This window comes from Euprymna scolopes, chromosome 40, assembly GCF_053919585.1.
Source record: "Euprymna scolopes isolate OS-2025 chromosome 40, ASM5391958v1, whole genome shotgun sequence".
NCBI lineage: Eukaryota > Metazoa > Mollusca > Cephalopoda > Sepiida > Sepiolidae > Euprymna > Euprymna scolopes.
Genome location: NC_136521.1, coordinates 19,423,019 through 19,441,141, shown reverse-complemented (window position 1 = coordinate 19,441,141; position 18,123 = coordinate 19,423,019). Strand labels below are relative to the sequence as shown.

General features: G+C 30.5%; 1 protein-coding gene across 6 annotated transcripts in view; it reads right to left on the bottom strand.

Annotated features, from left to right (window-relative positions):
* The window catches only part of LOC145265412 (uncharacterized), a 305,510-nt gene that overhangs the window by 19,546 nt on the left and 267,841 nt on the right, over window positions 1–18,123 (bottom strand). For 3 of the 6 annotated variants that reach the window (XM_080121241.1, XM_080121240.1, XM_080121242.1), the window contains one exon: window positions 4,750–5,150. The exons of the other annotated variants lie outside the window; for them this stretch is intronic. In XM_080121241.1, coding sequence (XP_079977367.1) covers window positions 4,822–5,150 — 329 coding nt within the window. In that variant the 3' untranslated portion in view covers window positions 4,750–4,821. The remainder of the gene's footprint in view (window positions 1–4,749; window positions 5,151–18,123) is intronic. 6 annotated transcript variants of the gene reach the window in all.

Below are 18,123 nucleotides of genomic sequence, written 5' to 3'. Positions count from 1 at the left end.
ACCGGAAGTAGTGCATTTAGCGATTATTTCAGCACATGTTCACGTTTCAAATGTGTATTTCTTCAAATTACAAGCGTAATACTAACTAGATTTTAACTCTAAATGGTTCCGCATTTATTAATATTTAACAAAAACAAAAACGATAAAACAATGTTTATCACTTGTACATAATTATTCATCGCATTATGTTCAGGCCACTAAACTTCGGTTTTACCCAGATTGTTTCGTTTATTAGGAATATACACCCTCCGCCAGTGTTCGCACTTCATTTAATTGCTAAAGTTAAAAAATAGATATCAGAAAAGAATAAATAAATAAAACGTCTCAAACTGGAAATATTTAGGAAGACAAAAAGAAAAATGTATTAATCAGTATAGAAAAAAAAATGAAAAAAAAAGAGAACAGAAAGAAACGTTTCATTATGGAAATAGGTAAAGGGTGTTTTTGTTTTTTTTGTTGTTTTTTTTTGGTTTTTTTTCGAATTCATTTCAGGCGACAGATGATTGTTGTCTGACTTGCTATTTGCTTTCTCCTTTTCCTGAAACTATTACTCGCTGTTTATTAGTCGCTAACATTTGTGACGGGATGGTTATATATTTATTTCTGTACTATTAAATACGCATTGGTCTTTATTGTAGAGTGGTGAATAGAGAAATAGCAACAAAGGTATTTGTTATATAATTTTATGTTTCCGTTGCTAATTTATTCGCACTGATTCTTGGAATTTTCACGAATCGGGTGTTGATAACGTTTAACTCTTTTGTGCTATGGAAACTGCTTAACGCAATAATTCTTCTCTGGCAAGCGAGAACAGCTGATAAAGTAAATAAACGGCGAAGGGCGACTGTGTTTGGCTTTCAGACAAACCGGTCCGCGCCACCCGATGATGATAGCAGAAGTAATCTGAGACGAGGTGTAGGAGCGTGCTTGGTGCGCTGGCAATGCTCAGCATCCGACGCCAAATATGGACACGACTTACTTTTCTATACTTGCTTGCTTGCTCTCTCTCTCTCTCTCTCTCTCTCTCTCTCTCTCTCTCTCTCTCTCTCTCTCTCTCTCTCTCTCTCTCGTCATTGTATTTCTTTTTCTCATCACTTATCTTCTTGCCCTATTTCTCTCGGATATTTTCTATATACACCTCTCTCCCTCTCTCCCCCTCCCTCTCTCTTTCCTGCTTTGTCCCTTCCTCCTTCCCTTCTCTCTCTATCTCTCTTTCTCATCTTCTCTATTTCTTATGCTCTTTTTCCCTTCCCTCTCTCTCTCTCTCTCTCTCTCTCTATCTATCTATCTATCTATCTATCTTCCTCTCTTACTCTCCACCATCACTAGAAGTACTTTTTTCGCCCTGAGAGCTGTACACATCGGTATCAGGTAATAATAACAGTCTAACCCTAACGCCTCGCCGCAAATATGCTGACAGCTCGTGGGACTCTGAACTTGCACCCGCACCAAGAGTTGGGTCCTCTCTTATCAGTTCTTGTCTTTTTATATACCTGGGGGGAAGGGGTAGACTTTGTGTGATTTCTTTACTTAATCACATCCTCTTGAATATAAGAATCAAGTCTCCTCATTATCTTTATCAACTGGAAAACTGTTTTTCTAGGTGGGGCAGAAGCCCCAGCTATGGGGCGGTGTTATAATTTGGTAAGGTCTGGAATCAGAATGGAGATAATAAAAATAATTTCAAGGTTTGTTTCTATCCCTCTCTCTCTCTCTCTCTCTCTCTCTCTCTCTCTCTCTCTCTCTCTCTCTCTCTCTCTCTCTTTCCTTCCATCCATATATATCTGAACAAAGCGATGAATTAAATGACAGATTAATTAATCTCATGGTTCACAGTCTTACAAAACATTGTTAGGCGGAAATATTTTTATATAAGACAACCCCAGCCAAATAAAATAGCCTAATATGCAAGATACAGTAAAGTAAAACTACTCGAATTGTGTATCTGAAATGCATATGTTTTTCTTGCTTAATCCTATTCTCCCGTTCACTCATGTTAAAATGATGTCCTTTTCAATGTTCCTTTTAAAATATTTTAAATTAATTTTTAATGTATCTGCTGAAAAGCAAACGTATCTTTATCAATAAAGAAATATTTGCTAAAGACATTTCCTCTGAAGAGATGAGCCTTACATCGAAAATCCACGAATTAAGGAAGAAACTTTAAATGTCGTGTATTCCTTGTTCAAATAATAAATTTTTGTTTTTAAAATTCTATATTTTACAGCAAAAAGAATTATATATAAAACTTACAATATATATATATATATATATATTTATATATATATATATATATATATATATATATATATATATATATATATATATATTCTCCACGTTATAATAAAGACGAATGTGCAGCTATTTCTATAAAAAATAAATATATGCACTTTCATGCCGCCACGTACTTTTTCTACCTTCCAAACAAAACCTTTTCAAATAGTGAGAAAAAGTTAGAAAGCAAGTAGCAAGTAAGACAAGCACCACATAGTTGCCGCCTGTAATCATTCTGTAATAAAAAGTCAACGTTGGCTGTGTTTTTTTTTCTTTGGGTCATCAGAAATGATAATAATTTATATGTAAAAAAATAAAATAACTTACGCAATTCTATGATTTTTTTATGAATATTTTAACAATATACCTGGATAAATATAAAGTGCGAACACTAGCGAAGTATAATGTTTCCGTCAGTATTGATGACACTAAGCTCTTTGCTTGTAAATAAAAACAAATCGAGCACTATAAAAGCAGCGGTCAAATGTTTATATAAATAGACATTTCAGGATATTGTTTGCGACCGCCGATCCCGTAGGAGGTTAGACTTGTCCACTATCAACTAGATGGTTGTAGGTTCGATTCCTGACTCGGGATGGGTACTACTGAAGAGCTATAATACAGCGAAACTGTCTGTGGAGGACTCTCTACCGCCCAAACGACTGTCGGCGATTCTAAACGTTACTGTTGCCAAGCTAATCAAAATCCTTGATTCCAAAAGCAACTGGCTCTGACAGCATTCCTATTAGAGTGCTAAAAAAGCTTCAACCAGAACTAGCTCCCATACTTACAAAGCTGTCTAAGCGTTGTCTTAAAGAGAATTGCTTTCCAACACCCTTGAAAACCTCGTCAGTATGCCCTGTATTTAAGAATTCAGGTGATCGCTCATCTCCCTCTCGGTACAGACCTATAAGTCTCCTGTGCGTCACAAGTAAGTTGCTGGAATCTGTGTTAAATAGAGCAGTAGTCAACCACCTCAGCAAAAATAAAATTCTTAGTGACAAGCAATATGGTTTCCGTTCTGCTAAATCTACTGCATATGTGCTTACGGTTATATCTCATAGAATTAGCGAATCTCTTGACGGAGGATTCTTTTCTAGGGCAGTTGCTCTTGACATATCAAAGGCCTTTGATAGAGTATGGCATAAAGGTCTACTTCACAAGATCTCCAATTACGGTATAGCTGGAAATGATAGTTGACAAGGTTGTTCTGATGCTTATATAATTTTATCCATTTATAAAGCTATACTTCGTATTGAGCACTTTAAAAAATATTGGTTTCAGCTTCATTTTATTAATATATTTTTACGAGAGAGTCACCACTTATCACGGCCTGAAGGCCACTCGAGAATAAGGGTTTATGAGTGTAAGGTAGTCAGTGAGACAATAGTTTAGTGATCGATAGTGGTGGATTGAATTTGATTTTTAAGGTGGTGGCGCAACAGAAACTTATTTACATTGGACTTGAAGACGACTGCGTTGTAGTCAACTGGAAAGTAAGCCCGTAGTGTATGGTTCCACGAGCAGGAACATCTAGGTCTAGGAAAGAAACTTTGTTCATGGAATTTGTGTTTAGATTTAGGTATAGATAGAGAGTGGGGGAAATTGTTGACAATGGTTATAGCTAGACGAGTGTTTGCTGCTTAAATCGTGCGTAGGAGAGACAAGAGATTGACTACTCAGTCGAGCACTTGCTATGATTTATATATATATATATATATATATATATATATATATATATATATATATATATATATATATATAGATTGATTAAATAAGTAAAGACAAGGGTTAAGCTCAATGGATATCAGATGTTGCTACGATACTAATATTTAATACCAGAGTAGTTATGCTAAATTATATTTTCCGAGAAAAATAAATTTTTATCAAGCAAAGTTGATAATTTTTTTTTAATAACAGCCGTTTCTTTCATAGCCAATGCAATCGGTTTGGTGTGTGAACATAATTCTGCCGTAAGTGAGAAACATAGTTTGAATAATCTATAAAATAAAAATGATTAATTCTCATCTAAAGAAATTCATTTATCACTTTTTGTAAGCATATCCGAGGTAGAAAATGAATATTACAGTAAACGTCCGAAACATATCTCGATCTTATTCAAGAAATTTTAGCATTTTATGCTTTTTTGGTGTTCTGGTTTTACATTCAGCATCCAAAATGGCGTAAGGGCATCGCGTTCCATCCGCAATTAATATACACACTACGCGACAAATAAACGTTTAACGTTAAACATGTATATTTAGTAGATTTGCTAGCAAGCGACACATGAAAAATGAGGACAGATCACGTGGCGTAGTGAAATAACGAACCAATTGAAATAAAGAATTGTGCATAACGGTGAAACCGTAGCAAAGAACAGAAAGAGAGGAAGTAATTAAAAAAAAAAAAACAAGAGAGTTACATTAACAAACAATAAAAAAAAAATTAAGATGATGGCCTTCATATGTGATTTACCAGCATTTGGCGAACGAGAATGACGGTAAAAACAGAATAGGATTTCCACAAAAAAAACTATCCCTCCGCCCATCACAAATCACTACAAAAAACAGGTTGGCTCATCGGTGCACCAGCAACAAATCGCTTTGGCCGGAACATCCCAGGTTTCTTGAACGCGTATACTTTTGTTCTGTGGTCTACGTCGGAACAGTAGCCACTGGCATCATGATAAGGGTCACGAGGGGACAAGAGTCGCAGCTGGTCAGATGATGAGCGGTAGTGGAGAGGAGGCTGCTCGTCACCCATCCCTTGTGTGGGTCTGGGATTATGTTTCATGCATTTGCCAGGTTTGGGAGCAACGGGTGGAGGAGGACCTTTAGTTGATGATGGTTGAACGGATTGAGCCCGTGAGGCCCGAGCTGTAAGAAAGAACAAGAAAGAACAGGAATTAGCAGAGGCGAAAATGAAGATGCCGGCAACATTGGGTTTGATGTGATGGATCAGTCCTTTTCTCATCAACTGGAACCATCTTTTTTTTAAAACTCAGTGCGGGTAAAAACAAAAAACTCACCACCACCCCCCATTTTAGGTGGACTAATAAAAAAATAAAATCTCAACAAATAAAAAGTTTTAAATTATAACAAAATATATCATATGGTTCGAAATAAAATTAATCATGATTTTTCTAAATATATAATTAAAGTAAATAGATAATAAATAACTATAATTTAAAACAGAAAAACATTAGCAAATTAATCTCGTTGTTTCGTTAATACTGCTTTGTTATTATTGTGGAATGGCTAAACCGAAAGTCGAATGACTTCCGGTTCCCTGTTGAGTTTTACTCTTTAAAAATTATTTCTGGTTGTTGCTTTCTGCCTGATAAGTAGTTGAATTGTATGTTTGTTTTCGTCTTCTTTTCTTTTAAGGAATAATTAAAAAATGTTGGAATGCCTATTCTTATATTATCTTTAGTATGTGAAAACGCCCGCCCCCCCCCCGTCGTAGATCTTAAGCATGTATTTTCAATATTAAGTTATAACATCCAAGAAAAATAGTGTGGTATATAAATTATGATGAAAATAGCTACCATTGTTTAATTGGAGAAACAATTTAACCAATAGACATTTGCCACGTATAAAGGATAGCATGACAATCATCAGAAATGAATCCAAGTATTTCATTTAAAATCCAGGATTTTTCAAATAAAATATTCTTCTCTCCTGGTGATAAGATTATTTGAGAAATAATCAGGTTCAAATGTGTTGGGGGTTTTTTTAATAAAAAAATAATAAAACCAATTCATATTTTTATCATATAAAGGAGAGTATGAAACCATTTTCAATATTAATAATTTATATAATTCCAAAAACAAATTGGAAAGAATCGAATGTTTCCCTTTGACATTAGGTAGAATATTAATTTGTAGAGTAATAAAGAAACCATTTTTGTTAAACGTTATGAAAAATATATGTCGTACTATATTCATATATATATATATATATATATATATATATATATATAAAATAAATATATATATATATATATATATATATAAAATAAATATATATATATATATATATATATGAATATATATATATATATAAAATAAATATATATATATATATATATATATATATATATACTGTAGATATACTGATGAATTCAATAGGTATAGTTATCCTAGAGCTATATTACCATTGAATATAAAGATTACTAATTGTAAATTATAAATCAGCTTCAAAAGAATGAACAAACAAAATCGAATTGAGTGTGCGATCGTTTCGGAAAAGATATTCATTTTATTAAAATTGACAATAAACAACATGGCCACTTATATACTGACGAACTTTAAAATATATTTTCTAATGGTTAATCATCCTAATAAATGAATATAAGATTTTATAATTTTATAATTTATAATTATAAAATTATTTAAAAATAATAATATATATTTTATAAAATTTTATATATATTCTATAAATATATATATGAAAATAATAAGTCTTCAAAGTAATTCCTATATTTTATATATATATATGTGTGTGTGTGTGTGTGTGTGTGTGTGTGTGTGTGTGTGTAGTAAGTTATGAAAATATGGCAATTAAGCTACACAGAATAATCCGCGTTTCATTCCCGTGAGAATTCGTCCGGCTTATGCGTGAGAATTCGTCAGCGCATAAGCCTTACGAATTCACACAAGAATGAAACGCGGAATATTCTGTGTGACATATATATTTTCATAACCTGGCTCTACCCATGTATTGAGCACTGCTGAAGTAAATACTAAAAATTTACGCATAAAATTATATCTTCGTATATTAATTTATGTGATTAAATGAATTCATTTTATATATATATATATATATATATATATATATATATATATATATATATATATATATATATATATATATATAGGGTGCCCCAAAAACCTAGAGGACATTTAATTGTTTTTCTGAGCATTTTACAGTCAACGGAGAAAAAAGGCCAAAGATGTGATGTTTTGAATATAATAAACTAGTTATGACTAAAGTTTCATTTCATTCGAACAAAACACTAAGAAACGGGGACTAACTAGAGTTGGGGCCCGTTTTTTGGGGTCACCCTTTGTGTGTGTGTGTGTATATATATATATATATATATATATATATATATATATATATATATATATTACGTAAAATAATCGAGTAGAATTAATTAAAGTTAAATAAATTTGGCGATTTTACGCTTTTATGATACCAAGGTAAAGAATCGGTGAATATTGAGTCATTAACTAAGATGAAATTCTTTGATAATGGCTGAAGATGACGGCGGTTCTGGACTACAATTCATAGTAAAATTTTATGAATTATTATTGAAAAATATTATCGCACTCCAACTATTACGGAAAATAATCGAGTATTTTTATTTAGAAATAATTTTTTATTTAGAAATAAAAATACTCGATTTATTTTCCGTAATCGTTAAGATACAATAATATTTTCCAATAATAATAATTTTTGTTATCTCTCATTACACGGCATGTTAGACGCAAGATCAAGTGTGGATTTGAAAAGCCAGCGCACTGATATTAGTACTCTTTGGCTTATAAAAATGCTTAGGTAGTCTTGTCGATATTCCCAGGTAGGGGCGCCTCAGGCGATCAGGGATAATCTAACTACTTCTCAAAAAGAAAGTTAAGCCTGGGAGGGTCGACCTCCTCAACCTGAACAGACTCTTATCTTAGCCAGATAGCAACAAAGTCACGATGAGTCTGACGTCGAGGACGTACCACCTACTCAAACTGTGCCAGGTTATTTCATAATTCATACTATTTTTTTACTGACACCGAAATTTCTGCTATTTCTTCACTGCGATAAGGACAGAGGGAGACGTCACTGCCAATGAGACATCCACGTACCTTTCAACAAGAAAACGGTAGTTTTAGCTCAGTATTTTTGGATCGTAGAACCCCTCCCCCAATCTAATGCTCTTACTTTAAGAAAGACTAGAAAGCCTGTGACCCGTTGGGTCAAAGTTGGTACATTATATACCAGTTTTTACGTTCAATGTCCATAGTCGATGTTAATAGATATTTAAAATGTATATGCATAGATTTAGAGGACAATGTTGTCGTCTTCTTTCAATTTAATTGAGATTATCCAGAGTTTACGATTAATAGGTTAACGTTGGTACATCGTACGTCACTGCATTCATTTAATATTTTATTTTTCTTCTTTATTTGCGTTATTTATTTATTCACTTCATAATTTTACTCTCGTTCTCTTACGTAGTTTTTTAGTATTAGTATTCTTCATCTCGTTCGCATATTCTATTCTCATTCTCTTTATAATACTTATTCTCTCATTTACTCTTCCTCAAGCAATCTAAAACATTCAAACTGCAAACAAACAAGCAATACATATTATCAGAGCATTGGCATTATTTAAATGTTTAAGCATCCTAATAAATGAATATAAATTTTTAATGTAAATTTATCGTTTCACATTTGGTAATAATTTGTCACAGCAATGTTTGCTATTGATTTGCGGAACATCATTTGGGTGAATAAATTTACCGATATCTTTAAATTTCACTGAGATTATCAAGTACTTCCCGTTCGATTCAATTTCGAGATCGATATGTAAAATAGTATTAAGTCGTATTTTTTTAATAAGATTAAATTAAGCAGAGTAATGAAAAATTCCCTTAAAGGTTATTAAAGTTAACACTATATGCCATGTTATAACGTCACGTAAAGGTAGTCCGTCGTGAGACGTGGCGAAGATAATATCAAAGTCTTTCTCTTTAGTTGACGAATTAATTAGATTCAGTCGTTACTTTTTTTAGCTTTATCTCCGTTTGTCCTCTTGGTGGAGCGTGGGCGATGTAAAAACCACCAAAGAACATGACGTCATTGAGCAAGTATTCTGTTGATAGTTTTTATGTTTATTATTTGATTACAGAAGCAAAGAAATAGAAAAACAAATAATCTTTTGCAACTATAAATTCACTATGACCATGATGACGGCGTAAGAAGAACAGAAAAGAAAGAAAAAAGAAAAAGATTTGACTACATATTGCCTCACTACCTACAATGTGTCAACAAAACTTTTTCTACCAACGAGATGACGGCAATGTATCTATGGCACAAGAGTGCCAAGGTACTCTTTTTGTACAGCCTTGGGTCAAACTTGATAGAAAGATATGACACGATTGTTCTCAGGGTAATTATAACGCTGGAAGACCGTGTGAGTAAAGCTCTCAGGGAACTCCTTCCTCATCTCCATGCTGAAGCGACCGACCGGTAACGGAGTGCAAATAGGTCAAAGATTAGACCTGTCAAAGTTCTTCGACGTAACGATTTGTCAGCGGCGCGTGCGCGTGTTGAAGGATTGAAGAGGGATATCTTTTAGTTTGACGAGTTTGGTAATTTTTCTCTTCGTTTAGCTTGATAAAAAGGAGTTCCACGCAGTACAACTGGGTTTAAAGGTACATTACTGTCAGGTAATGGTATTCTGATGCGTAGTAATCTTCATTAAGAATATTATTAAATTTATTAAAGCGACGAAGCGGATAGTCAGCGCATATCATCCCTTTTATTTAACGAAAACGCTGTCTTTCTTGATGAAAAGATGAAGTCTCCAAAATTGAGGAAATATTTTAATTTTAATCACGTAATTATTTTAACTTGCTTGTCCATTTTTCCTCCCGTTTTGAAGATATCTCCTTACAATGTTCAGACTTAATCTTCGGCTAAGCATCGTCTTTGTGACTCACATTACACATCCATAGCATCATATTATTTCCATTTCTCTTCATATCCTCGGCCATAAACTTCTGAGAATTAAAAATTTTTCTTCATTCAGTTTTAAGTTCTGTGGTTGTCTCAGGCTCCATGGTGGACAATATTAAATAACATTTCACACCTGTTATCCAAGCAGTCTGGTCCCAAACGTTTATATCAACGAGTTTTACTGCCGAGCTGAGTTAAAAAAAATATTTGTTTTTAAATGCAATGTTTACATGAGTTGCATTTCGAAATCGATTCAGATTTCAGTGTTCAATATCCAAAAAGATATAGTAGCTAACTCAACGTACATCAAACATTTTTACATCTTGCAAAGAAAAAAGAAACATAAAGTCAATCAACAGTATAAAGTGCCACATGTTTACTTCTAAAATGATACATGGTCATTTTAAAAAATATTCTCGTTAAAAAATGATACTTTTAGAGAATGCTGAACGTTTACAAAAATGTTACATGTTTCGATTAAACGGTTTTACATGTTCACTTTAAAAATGTCATACATTCACTAAAAACGTGCTACATGTTTAATGAAAGCCACATGTCCAGATCATGAATGCTGAACGTTCCATTTATTTTCGTACGCTACAGTTTTTCGAATAAAAGTGCTACATGTTTTCTCTTCTTTTTAGAAACCATGTAGCATTTTTATGACAAATACAAAAAAAAAAGATTTTATTTAGAAGGAAACAATTATGGAACACACTATTATGGAACACACTTTAAATTTTATTTTCTTATTATATGAATACCCGTCCCAGGATGGGGAAAAATAATTCCCTGAACAATTTTGCATCACTTTTATACACCATTTTACCTAGATTCAAAATCAATATTTAATAGTACTAAAGTTTATGTCTAGAATCCTTATTCCAATTTTAGTCAAAATAGATTACATGATTTTGATATTAAAAACGATCTCAAATTTAAGTGATCTTAAGAAGAACTTGAAATTCAGGGAATTTTGCTTAATTGCTGCCAAATGACTATGGATCAAATTTAATGCAAATCTGCAATATTTGAATAATACCCATAGGATGCATTCTAAAATCCTTTAAAATAATTTTAAAAAATGAAACATGAAAAATATTTATTTATGCCAGTAATAAAAATTACACAAATATCAGAGGTATTTTTTAGGAAAGGCTTCCATCCCATAAAACTAAATTAAATTAAATATAGCCTACATTACGAATTTTACGACTGTTCAAAAAGTTCATAACGATCGTTCAATGTGTTTACTAGTACAAATGTCCAAACATGCATACATCTAAACACATATATACATAACTTCATACGAATAGTGATACAGAAATGTGTGAGTTTCGAACAAACTTATCTATCTATCTATCTATCTATCTATCGACTTTTTTACTTTACTATTATATAAAAGGAATTTTGTATGTGTGTATGTTCGTTTCCTACGGACTTTGCTGATTTGTATGAAATTTCACACAAAGGTACTTTATGTGCCTGGCAGTGTTCTTAGTTTTGTATCGGAATGTCTTCGGTAAGTATCGATGATCGATATTCGAAAAAAATCCGATGATAGAAGGGACAGGCGATTTTGATCAAACTTACACAGCCTAACATCACAAGTTCATTAAAGAAGTTTTATTACCACACAAGCCGATAGGCCAGACATATAAAAGCAACAGTAGGTTCTTTGATATGACAGGGGCGCGTCCGAAATGAATTTTAAATCATAATTGCACCATGATACTTGACTTTTTCATTTTAAACTTTAATGCAAGCCATTGTATATAAAAGTAATTTTATAAAATCAATAGTAGATTCTCTACAGTGCAATAATAGGTTATAATGTATAGTGCAGTAAGTCATCGCGGGAAGGCATATGAAACTGCCTTTAGATAATCAATCGATTTAATTAACAAATGGGCGATTTAACCGATTTCGATAACAATAAAAGTAAGGTAGGGTGGAACATTTGTTGATCCTCATTCAATCCCGGATAACGTCGGGTCTCCCTGCTAGTTACATAATAAAGTTGATACATTAGTTTAAAGTAAAAAAATAGAAATACTAAATTGAATGTATCTAGAAATGATAATTTCGAAACTCATCGTTAAAGCATTTTGGAAGTCTTTCTGAATGTCCCTAGATACAATTGCTAATTCTTTTGCGTTTCTGTACACATGTTTGTTAGAATAAATATATTAACATGAAGACACTTCCCTTTCGAATTCCAAACTCAAATAAGATCTCTTCATCATTACTTACATACCGACATATCTAAGGAAAGTAACGATGAATCTTTATTTCGTGTCAACTTCTGCGCAAATCTCATGACTATTGGTGTTTTCCATATAGTTTTACACATTAAGAAGAATTCCGGTTGATTGTACAAGCTGCCTTCTGTCAACTGTTGCCAAGGCCGCTGGAAAAATGGTTGGATCCTTCTATCGATCCAGTAGATATCTCACTGCTTATACAATTCTCTATCTATATGAGAGCCAGATACGTCCAAGGATAGAATACTGTTGCCACATATGGACAAGGGCTGCTAGAAAAGACTTGTCCTGCCTTGATAGGGTTCAAAATAGACTTCGTGGCCTGGTGGGAGATGTCCTTTTCTCTTCGCTGCAACCTCTATCTCACAGAAGTGATGTTGCGAGCTTGTCTCTGCTGTACCGTTATTTTCATGGAAAGTGTTCGACTGAGCTTCAATCTATGGTCCCCCCTCGCCAAACCTTCACAAGAAACAATCGTCTAGCTGAAAACACTATCAATAATTCCCCACACTCTTTATCTGTGCCTAAACCTAAACATAGATTCCATGATCAAAGCTTCTTTCTTAGAACTGCACGCCTGTGGAATTGTCTTCCGTTTTCCTGCTTTCCAGCTGTCTATAATATAGTTGTCTTCAAGTCCAACGTAAACAAGTTTCTGATGAGCCGTTCCACTTAAGTTAACAAATTTACCGAACTTCCATTACTATCGATTACTATATTGTCCTTTTGACTACTGTACACTCTTAACCCTTATTCTCGAGTGGCCTATCGGCCTTGATAAGTGGTGACACCTATTTAAAAAGAACACTAATCACTATAGATAGCTTCCTACACGTGCAGTCTTTAACATATCACATGGTTTTTAAGGTAAACATAACAGTAAAAAAAAATTATAGCTAAATATTTAGAGATTTAAAAAGAATAGACACCTAATAAAGAGCTAAATATTTAGATATTAAAAAGAGTCGAGACCTATTAAATAATTAAATATTTAGAGATTTAAAAAGAATCGACACCTAATGAATAGCTAAATATTTAGAGATTAAAAAAGAATCGAAACCTAATAAATAGCTAAATATTTAGAGATTAAAAAGAGTCGAGATCTAATAATTAGCTAAATAATTAGAGATTAAAAAGAGTCGAGACCTAATAAATAGCTAAATATTTAGAGATTTAAAAAGAATCGAAACCTAATAAATAGCTAAATATTTAGAGATTAAAAAGAGTCGAGATCTAATAATTAGCTAAATATTTAGAGGTTAAAAAGAGTCGAGACCTAATAAATAGCTAAATATTTAGAGATTTAAAAAAATCGATACGTAAGAAATAGCTAAATAGTTGGAGATTTTATAAAAATCGAGACCTAATAAATAGCTAAATATTTAGAGATTTAAAAATAATCGACACCTAATAAATAGCTAAATAGTTGGAGATTAAAAAGAGTCGAGTCCTAATAAATAGCTAAATATTTAGAGATTTAAAAAGAATCGAAACGTAATAAATAGTTAAATGTTTAGAGATTTAAAAAGAATTGAGACCTTATTAATAAATAGCTAAATATTTAGAGATTTAAAAAGAATCGACACCTAATAAATGGCTAAATATTTAGAGATTAAAAAGAGTCGAGATCTAATAAATAGCTAAATATTTGGAGATGTAAAAAAAATCGAGACCTAATAAATAGCTAAATATTTGAAGATTTAAAAGAATCGAGACCTAATAAATAGCTAAATATTTGGATATTTAAAAATTGAGACCTAATAAATAGATAAATATTTGGATATTTTAAAGATTCGAGAACTTATAAAGAGCTAAATATTTGGAGATTATGAAAAAATAGAAACCTAATAAATAGCTAAATATTAAGAGGTTTAAAAAGAATCAGGACCTAATAAATATCTAAATATTTAGATTTAAAAAGAATCGATACGTAATAAATAGCTAAATATTTAGAGATTTAAAAAGAATCGATACTTAGTAAATGGCTAAATATTTAGAGATTAAAAAGAGTCGAGATCTAATAAATAGCTATATATTTGAAGATTTAAACAAAAATCGAGACCTAATAAATAGCTAAATATTTGAAGATTTAAAAGAATCGAGACCTAATAAATATCAAAATATTTGGAGATTTGAAAGAATGGAGACCTCATAAATAGCTAAATATTTGGATATTTAAAAGAATTGAGACCTAATAAAAGCTAAATATTTGGAGATTATTAAAAGATAGAGACCTAATAAATAGCTAAATATTAAGAGATTTAAAAAGAATCAGGACCTTATCAATAGCTAAATATTTAGATTTAAAAAGAATTGTGACCTTATAAATAGCTAAATATTTAGAGATTTAAAACAGAGACATAATTAAATAGCTAAATATTTACTTATATATAAGATTTTAGATCTAATAAATAGCTATATATCTAGAGCGTTAAAAGAATTGAGACTTTATAAATAGCTAAATATTTGGATATTTGAAAGAATCGAGACCTAATAAGTAGATAAATATTTGGATATCTGAATAAACTAAGACCTAATAAATAGCTAAATATTTTGATATTTGACAGAATCGGGACGTAATAAATAGCTAAATATTCGGAGATTTGAAAGAATCGAGACCTAATAAATAGCTAAATATTTGCAGATTTAAAAGAATCGAGACCTAATAAATAGCTAAATATTTGCAGATTTAAAAGAATCTAGACCTAATAAATAGCTAAATATTAGGGGATTTAAAAGAATCGAGACCTAATAAATAGCTAAATATTTGAAGATTATAAATAAAGCTAGACCTAATAAATAGCATTTAAATAATATTTAGAATTTTAAAAAGAATCAAGACCTAATCAATAGCTAAAAAATAATGAGATTTTAAAAAATCGAAACCCAATAAATAGCTACATATTTGGTTATTGGAAAGATTTTACATCAAAGAAAGGAGTCCCAATAAATAGCTAAATATTGGGAAATATGAAAGAATCCAAACCTAAAAAATAGTTAAATAATTGAAGATTTAAAAAGAATAGAGACCTAATAAATAGGTAAATATTTGGTAATTTTAAAGAATCTAGACCTAACAAATAGCTTAATATTTGGGGATTTTAAAAAATCGAGACCTGAGAAATATAAATAGATAAATATTTTTTTTAAAAATGACCTAATAAATAGCTAAATATTTGGAGATTGAAAAGAATTGAGACCTAATGAATAGCTAAATACTTGGAGATTTAAAAGAATGTAGACCTAATAAATAGCTAAATATTTGGATATTTGAAAGAATCGAGACCAAAAAAATAGCTAAATATTTGGAGATTTAAATAATTAAGACTTAACCAATAGCCTTATATTTGGAGATTTAAAAAAATGGAAACCTAATAAATAGCTAAATATTTGGAGATTTTTAAAAAATGGAGATCCATTAAATAGCTAAATATTTGGAGTTTTAAAAGAATCGAGACTTAATAAATAGCTAAAAATTTGGAGATCTCAAAAAATGTAGACCTAATACATATCTAAATATTTGGAGATTTACAAAAATCGAGACCTAATAAATGTCTAAATATTTGTAGATTTTAAAGAATCGACCTAATAAATAGCTAAATATTAGAAGATTTAAAATGATCGAGACCTAATAAATAGGTTAATAGTATGAGATTTTAAACATTCAAGACCAAATAAATTGCTAAATATTTGGAAATTTAAAAGAATCGAGACCTAAGAAATAGCTAAATATTTTGAGATTTGAAAGAGTTAACTTTATAAATAGCTAAATTTTTGTGATATTTAAAAGAATTGAGACCTAATAAATAGCTAAATATTTTGAGATTTAAAAGAATTGAGACCAAATAAATAGCTAAAGATATTGATATTTTAAAGAATCGAGACATAATAAATTGCTAAATATTTGTATATTAAAAATTCGAGCACTAATAAATTGCTTAATCTCGGGATATTAAAGGAATAGACCTAATAAATACCTAATTATTTGGAGATTTAAAAGAATGGAGACCTAATAAATAGCAAAATATTTGGAGATCAAAAAATGTAGACCTAATAAATTGCTAAATATTTGGAGATTAAAAAGTCGATATTACATAAATAACAAAATATTTTGAGATTTAAAAGAATCGAAACAATAAATAGCAAAATAGTTGTACATTTGGAAGAACCGAGACCTAATAAATAGCTAAATATTTGGATATTTAAAAAAGTCGATACTTAATAAATAGCTAAATATTTTAAGATTCAACAAAATCGATACCTTATAAATAGGTAAATATTTGGATATTTGAAAGAACCGAGACCTAATAAATATCTTAATATTTAGATATTTAAAAGAAACGAGACCCAATAAATAGCTAAATATTCGGAGATTTGAAAGTATCAAGACCTTACAAATAGTAAAATACTTGAAGATTTAAAAGAATCGGGGCCTGAGAAATAGCTAATATTTGGTCATTTAAAAACATCGAGGCCTAATAAATAGCTAAATATTTGGATTTTTAAAGAACCGAGACTTAATAAAAAGCTAAATATTTGGATATTTGAAAGAATTGAGAGCTAATAAACAGCTAAATATTTGGGTATTTGAAAGAATCGACACCAAAAAAATAGCTAAATATTTGGAGATTTAAAATAATTGAGACCTAAAATAGCTACATATTTGGAGATTAAAAAATCGAGCCCCATTAAATAGCTAAATATTTGGAGATTAAATAGAATCGAGACCTAATAAATAGCTCAATATTTTGAGATAAAAAAGTAGACCTAATAAATAGTTAAATATTTGGAGATTTTCAAAAATCGAGACCTAATAAATAGCTAAATATTTGGAGATTTGAGAGAATCGACCTAATAAATAGCTAAATATTTGGAGATTAAAAAGGATCGAGAACTAATTAATAGCTAAATAATATTAGATTTAAAAATATCGAGACCTAATAAATACCTAAATATTTGGAGATTTGAAAGAATCGAGACATAATAAATAGCTAAATATTTAAGATTTAAAAGTATAGCTAAATATTTTGATATTTGACAGAATTGAACTAAAAAGTAGATAAATATTTCGAGATTTTAAAGAATAAGGCCCTAATAAATAGCTAAATATTTTTAGATTTAAAAGGATCGACAACTTATTAGTAGCTACTTATTATGTGATTTGAAAAAAATCGAGACCAAATAAATGGCTAAATATTTGGAGATTTAACAGAATAAATACCTAATAAATAGCTAAATGTGTTGGATTCAAATGTATTCAGACTATATAAATAGCTAAATATATTGAGATTTGAAAGCATTGACCTAATAAATAGCTAAATAGTTGGATATTTAAAAGAATCGAGACCTAATAAAGAGCTATATATTTAGATATTTGAAAGGACCTTATAAATAGCTAAATATTTGGAGATTTTAAAAAATCGAGACCTAACAAATAGCTAAATATTTGAATATTTAAAAGAATATAGACCTAATAAATAGCTATATATTTTGAGATTTAAAATAATTGAGACCTAATAAATAGCTAAATATTTGTAGATTTAAAGAATCTACACGAAATAAATAGCTAAATATTTGGAGATTAAAAAGAATCAAGACTTAAATAGCTAAATATTTTGAGATTTGAAAGAATGGAGACTAATAAATAGCTTAATATTTAGATATTTAAAAAGAATCGAGACCTAATTAATAGCTAAATATTTCGAGAGTTAAAACATCGAGACCTAATAAAAAGTTAAATATTTTAAGATTAAAAAGTATTTAAACCTAATAAATAGCTAAATATTTAGATATTTTAAAGAATCGATCCTTATAATAGCTAAATATTTTGTGATTTAAAAAATCGGGACG